Source organism: Battus philenor, unplaced genomic scaffold (assembly GCF_028537555.1).
Source record: "Battus philenor isolate CCGP_79_NKW_IND1 unplaced genomic scaffold, ilBatPhil1.0.hap1 SCAF_7, whole genome shotgun sequence".
Taxonomy (NCBI): Eukaryota; Metazoa; Arthropoda; class Insecta; order Lepidoptera; family Papilionidae; genus Battus; species Battus philenor.
In genome coordinates, this window is record NW_027181737.1 from 4,377,432 (window position 1) to 4,384,171 (window position 6,740).

Sequence of the window (6,740 nt, forward strand, 5' to 3'; positions counted from 1 at the left end):
GGAAATTACTGGGTACTTTTGTACTTTTTTAAGAATATATTTACGGTAAAGTCTTATGGCCATAATATATTTTAAATAATCGATCACAAACTATGTCCATGTTAAAAAAAACTAAAACTATTGCGATGAAAGAGTTGGCAGAAATGTACACATGAATAATATCGCATTGCAACCTTACTGATGACGGCTAATATTAAATTTCGTTAGAATGATATCGAAAAGGACCACTCTCAAAAGCGTTCAAATTTAATTCCAGATAATTTCCAGAATATATAAACAGAAATGAAATACATGGATGCAGAAAAAATTGCTTTGATTTGGTATACAAATTACCCATATAGGTTGTATATAATTAAAGTTATTAAAGAAATTCGGTTTCTTGTTCCTCCTGTAAAATTAGATTTTTGCGATTACGGGTTTATTCGGCGGGGGTGACGAAATAATGATAAAGTAGATTCCTTGGAGTTATTAAAACTCTTGCAATAACACTTTCATGAGCTAGTAAAGGGAACAAATGCGATTCTTGGCGATCAACAATTGTAAATATAAAGACATGTCTATATTCGGCTACTTTTTTCTGAAAAAGGTGGAAGTAAATCATGTAATTAATAGTTCACGTGACCGCGTTGTAATGAAGACACATATTTTGATTGATGATAATGATGAATTCACATTACAACCGTAAAGAGTTTATTATTAAAATTACATATATATGTATAAACGACATATAATATAAAACTGGTTTAAATCAATTTAATTTTCTATACAAACTTCCACAGCATATAATGCATTCCATCCAAGTGTCAAAGCTATCTTTATCGACTTCGAAAGGCCAATGGTCTTTGGGCGCGAACTCGCTTCTCCGGAACAGTCCGGAATCGATTAGCGCCCAGAACCAGAGGTAATTCCTCGCCCTCAGGAACCTCGTAGACGCGTCAATCACTGCGTTGACTGCTCGTTGACAAACAGGATCTAATTCCGCCGGGGTGTTGAATAGAAGGTTCTGGATGTTGCATCTGAAAACCTAATAATACAATTGTTTACGTCACATCGACATATTAATTTAATATTTTTTTTATTACACATTGTTACAAAAATACTATTTACGTGATATCTATCTATATGCAAGGTGGGCCAAGAACTAGTTAACTTTGAAATCTCAAACCCTAAGCAAATAGAAGCCGCGCAGGACGAAGGGAGGGGTTCGTCACTAGATCATTTCTAGGAATTTTTGTCGCAATGAATTTTGTGTGAAACGATCTTTTTTAAAAACAATTAGCTCATTACTGTGAGATGCTGATTTCACATTGTAAACAATTAACATGACTCGAGTCAGTTTTCGAATACTACTTTAATAAAAAAAAGTGAAGAGGTCCGAAAAGATGGTATCCACACTCTAACTTCACATTTAGTGAAGCAAACCGTCAGTCTACTGACTTTTAGAAGCTAAGAGAACGTGTAGCTTTCTTATCAACGCTTTCCAGGTTTATCCAGTGGCGTACCTAAGGGGGGGCGGTGGGTGCGGTCCGCACCGGGCGGCACTTACCTAGGGGCGGCATTTTTTATATTTACTTATAGTTGTAAAAAGCAACATATTCATTTCATATTTATTTTCTTTCTTGAATAATAAATTAAAATTCTGTTCCCAACATTGTAATTTTGTTAAGAATTTTTTTAACAATTTCAATCAGTGTCGGTAGTTGCGAAAGAAGCTTCTCATAATTGAAGTTGATAAAAAATTATCTTCGTTCTACAATGAGTCAATTAAGACCACAAAATCTTGCAATATTGCCAATAGAACAAGAAATTACAAATAATTTTAACTTAAATATTTAACTTATAATTAGTAGTTAATAATTTATTTATGTGTATTAATTTATAAAAAACCACTATTTGATTGACTTATAATAGAAGGGGCGGCAAACTGGAGATCGCCCCGGGCGGCAAAAGTTCTTGGTACACCACTGGGTTTATCTACCCGCTAACGGTTGCATGAATTAGGATTATCCCGTTTATTTTTGAAATTAGATTTAAAATGACATCCTTATGAGGTGTAAATAGTTCAGGAACTAAAACCAAATTATTTAAATTTGCACAAGTCGTGGGTCCGTATTTGACGCGCTGCCTTATGGAGCGTATTCTATGGGACAACTCCCAGATGACAGCGTTTCGTGTATAAATCTGCTTGACTTTCGCGTTACACAGTCGGAGGTTTGCGCAGCTCTCAGAAATATCGATGCCAGCAAAGGTGCTGGGCCCGACGGAATCAAGCCGGTTTTCCTTAAGCAAACGCACGACACCATATGTATTCCACTCACCATTATTTTCAATAAACGCTTAGCAACCGGGGTGTTTCCAATGCGATGGAAAAAGAGCTTTCACTTCTCCGATACATAAGTCGGGTCCGAAAAATAATATAGAGAATTACCGACCAATTTAAATTCCTTCCGCTATCCCTAAAATATTAGAAAAACTTGTACATCACTCTATTCAGCCTTGGAAAGCACCTTAATTCAAAAACAGCATGGTTTTGTGCGCGGTAGATCCACTTTAACAAATCTTCTCGTTTTTACCAATTTCCTGTTTAAAAAATACACAAACAAGCACAAATAGAAGCTATTTATACAGATTTCAAAAAGGCCTTCGATAAAGTTGATCACTTGCAGTAAGTCCCCCTACTGAGGAAAATTTCTTACAATGGAATTAAAGACAATCTTTTTGTTTGCCTCTTATTTAGAAAATCGTGCTCAATCCGTCGTGTTTAATGGCTATGTTTCCTCCCTTGTTCCAATTACATCTGGCGTTCTTTAAGGATCAATAATTGGTCCCTTACTATTCATCTTATTTATTAATGATATATCGTCTTGTTTTATCAATTGCAAATTTCTATTATATGCGGATGACCTTAAGTTATACTCCAAGGTCACCTGTTTGAATGAATTAAATTTAATACAGGATGATTTAGGGAGACTGGATGCATACTGTAAAACTAATAAATTATTCCTAGCTTGTAATAAATGTAAACACATAATTTATACTAGAAAGGTTAATGTAATACCGGCCGATTTTCACATAGGTGGTAACTATCTCGCTTCTGATAACACCATACGGGATTTGGCACTGTATCTGGACCCAGCACTTACTCTCGACCGACACATTGACGAAGTTATTAATAAATCTTACCGCATGCTAGGTTTTATAACACCTATAACAAAATCCTTTAAGCGCAGAGACACTTTTATCTTTCTTTATCATTCTCTGGTAAGATCTCACTTAGAGTATCTATCCCCCATTTGGAATTCACTGTATGCAGTCTACGAATGTAAAATTGAAATGTACAAAAAAAAATTCCTTCGTATTCTGAGCTATCAAATGCATTTCCCCCGGGATTCTTACAAAAAATTGTTAAACACATATATCGTATATTATCATTGAAGGATCGACTTTCTCTAATGGACGCCACTCACTTAAAAATATTTGTGCTGGCCATGTTAACTGTTCGGATCTGTTGTCCGAGGTAAATTTTCGAATTCCTGCAGCAAGAACGCGATCTAGATCTCTCTTCTTTTTATCAACTGCTAAGAAAAATACCGATAAACGTGCACCCTTATACAGGATGTCTGACCTCCTCAATTCATATATTAGTGATATTGATATATTCTCGTACTCTCTTGTATATTTTAAAAGACAATTTCATTCGAAATAATTGAATATACACAATACAATTTAAACCTCATTGGAACGTGACGGCTTGTTGTGGCTCGTAATTATTACGGCCTGTTCTGCAGAATGCGCTGGATTTTGGATCCCTGTTTGGTATTGTTTTTCTTTGTTTTGTTATTGTTTGACTTTGATTGATTAAATGTTCTTAGTCAGATAGTTATAAGGTAACAAATGTAACAAATTTTATATTTCTAAGTTTGTATTTTTTTACTGCCTTTTGTTACTGTTTATCTCCCATAAAGTAAATAAATAAATGTATACGATGAGAAGGAAAGTAAAATATTTAAAAAATGGTGACAAATGAAAATCATAAATTTTATGCAGTGATGGAACAAAAGACGGTCTTATCGCTCAAAGTGAATTCTACCAAACAATCTTTAGGTGGTAATGGTAAAAATAACAGAAAGGGCAGCTTTTGTTATATAAAGAGGATTTTCGCTAAAATATTTTTGCCATATTATGGGATGAGAATTTATAACGCTCGTCTTCAATTTGAGAGCTATTAAATTTCATACAGTAAAAACAAATACTCGCGCATTATTTTTAAACATTTACAGACTATACAGTGATTGTTTATAGGTGTTAAAGCTCTCTAGACTCAGTCTCACCTCTAAAGAGGTGAATATATAGCTCGTTTTACACCTATTTCAAATCACCATGTATAAAGTAACCACTCCGAAATATGTTACAATTAAATTAAATTTTTTCGATTTGCAAGCCTTTTTCTAACTATATTAGCATTACGCTATTTATTATTACTACAACCATTAATTTTTGAACAAAGTGTACCATGCTATAATTGATAGCAATTCCCAATAACGGTGTAACATAACTCCTGAAGATGCTCCGTGAAGGGGTGAAACACGTGTTGAGTGATTTGGCGGTGGCAATTGTGTCATTCGCATTGTTTGCCGCATGCGCTTTTATCAGAGGGCTGGCGGGCAGTGCGCTTTGTTGCACGACTACCACTGCATGTGCGGAAGTGGCGAATTCAACCAATTTAATTATTTTTTTCTTTTTCATTCTAGATGCAAATCTAAATATTTACAGGTCTGCATGTTTTGGTCTCTCGTAATTGAAGACTACGTCGCGTCGTGAATTGTAAAAATGATATTATCCTAATTTTAGATGTAAATATTCATGTAATTCTGCCAATACAAAGCATTCTGTAATTGCGTTCCCTATGGAAAAGTCGTAGAGTAAATCACGCCACATTCTTTTATTTCGTTTGGGGTAGAGGACATAAAGGGCCTCTTTCTCCATCTATGGTTCTTTAATGCTAAATAATATTAGCGGTGAAAACTGATTATATTTGTGATCAGTAGGTTTTAGTGACATGTTTTGTATGTAATATAGCGGATATTGTGAAAGTAATAAAAAAAATCTCGTCTAGATTTGTCATTGGCTCATCATAAATCGGGAGGCCAGGATATCGTAGCCTTGATAAAAAATAATGGCCACAACTAAATAAAATTTTGTAGTCTTTATTGTGTATGTAACAAATGAAATATGTAAATCTATAATAACAGAAACAGGTTTAATAAGCGATGTTACCACCCATCTATCAGACCACAATATACTTGTTAAGTTATTTCTATAAAGGTTTTCTTTGAGAAAAGGAAATGAAAAATCAAAATATCTTAAGCAAAATCTCAAAAGAAAGATGAATAATAATTAATAATTTAAAATACCTCATGACCGCACATCTCCAGCATGCAATAGTTGATATGTTCGACAGGTACCAGGTCGATGCGATAGCCAAGTTTGTGCAGGCGCTCTATGACGAATAAAACTAGTAAAAATTCCAGTACATTTTCGTTACGCAAGTAAAAAAAAATTTTTCAGTGGCCGGTTTCGTCACTTAATTTTACGAAATCTCTCAGAGTGGGACCCACGCTCTACTTAGGAGTCATTTGGTTAATAAGCCTACGCTATAATATTTAAAAGTTTTTTTTAGAATTCCTTTTATGTTATTAAATATATGTGTATATATTTATTATCATCTCTATTCGAGCTAAAAGCTTCTTAGTAGGTTTTTCAAAAATCAGAAATAATCAATAGTAAACTTCGATTCACGATGAATTATCTAAACATACATCGATGTGAAAAGTGAAAATGCAGTTGGTACAAACCTCTAAGACCTTTCAATTTTTGCGGCTTGTGGGAAACTGTATGAAATGCCTCATAAGGCCCATAGTATATTCTAACATATTGAAATGACATGTAAATAAATATAAAATTAAATTAAACGTATCCAAAATTTATATATAAATAAAATTTAAATATTTAAAAAAATCATAAACGTTTGACAGTTCATTGACGAAGATAAATAATATATTTATAAATTAATTCACAGACTAATAATATAGTTTTGTAAAGTAGATTAAAAAAGTGGTTATTTTATATTTTGGTATAAGCGGAAGAAATGTTATATGGCTATTCTAAATAAAATAAATATTGGAGCTAAGGAAAAATTAAAAAAGGTTAATTAATTAAAATTGAGACATGATACTTTAAAAGCACAAACACGGCTGGATATATAGTTACTGATTGAAGAAAAATTAATTACAAATTGTAGAATAGTCATTAATATATATTAAAAATTTAAAACTTTCGATTTTCCAAAAACTTGTGAACAGATATCTTCTTTCTTAATGTGCATTAGGAGTATATAAATAACCCGTGTTATAGGCGCACCAAACATTAGAAGCTAATGAAAAGCACTAACAAAACGCAACTTGAAAGCGTTCTAAATAAAGTGATAAATATCCTAATATAAACTGCACGTGCATTTGGAGCACTTATCAAGATTATACGCTCAGTACGGTAGCCTATAAAAATGTACAACTGTCGACAACTAAAAAAAAAAATAAGTCACGCCACGTCACGATTTTAGGTTATAAGAAATAAATTTAGACGAACTGAGAATTAACATATGAATACTGTTTTAGGAGTAGAGAACCGTGGAAAATGTTTGAGGCGTTCTATCCTAAATTAAATCAAATGATATTGTGGTA

At 33.2% G+C, this 6,740-nt stretch overlaps 1 protein-coding gene across 1 annotated transcript; it reads right to left on the minus strand.

Moving 5' to 3' along the window:
- Positions 1–748: 748 nt before the first annotated feature.
- Positions 749–5,946, minus strand: LOC137931332 (UPF0728 protein C10orf53 homolog). Its single transcript, XM_068774802.1, has 3 exons — positions 5,856–5,946; positions 5,415–5,500; positions 749–1,024 (listed from the first exon to the last, which is right to left on the minus strand). The coding sequence occupies exons 1-3, from the start codon at positions 5,944–5,946 to the stop codon at positions 749–751; spliced, it is 453 nt and encodes a 150-aa protein (XP_068630903.1).
- Between the last annotated feature and the right edge of the window lie 794 nt (positions 5,947–6,740).

Coding starts and splice junctions, on each gene's coding strand:
- LOC137931332 (XM_068774802.1), bottom strand. CDS start 5,946: ATGTCATTTCAATATGTTAGAATATACTATGGGCCTTATGAGGCATTT. Junction 5,501..5,855: donor AAAATTGAAAGGTCTTAGAG/GTTTGTACCAAC, acceptor TATTCGTCATAG/AGCGCCTGCACAAACTTGGC. Junction 1,025..5,414: donor TGGAGATGTGCGGTCATGAG/GTATTTTAAATT, acceptor TTGTATTATTAG/GTTTTCAGATGCAACATCCA.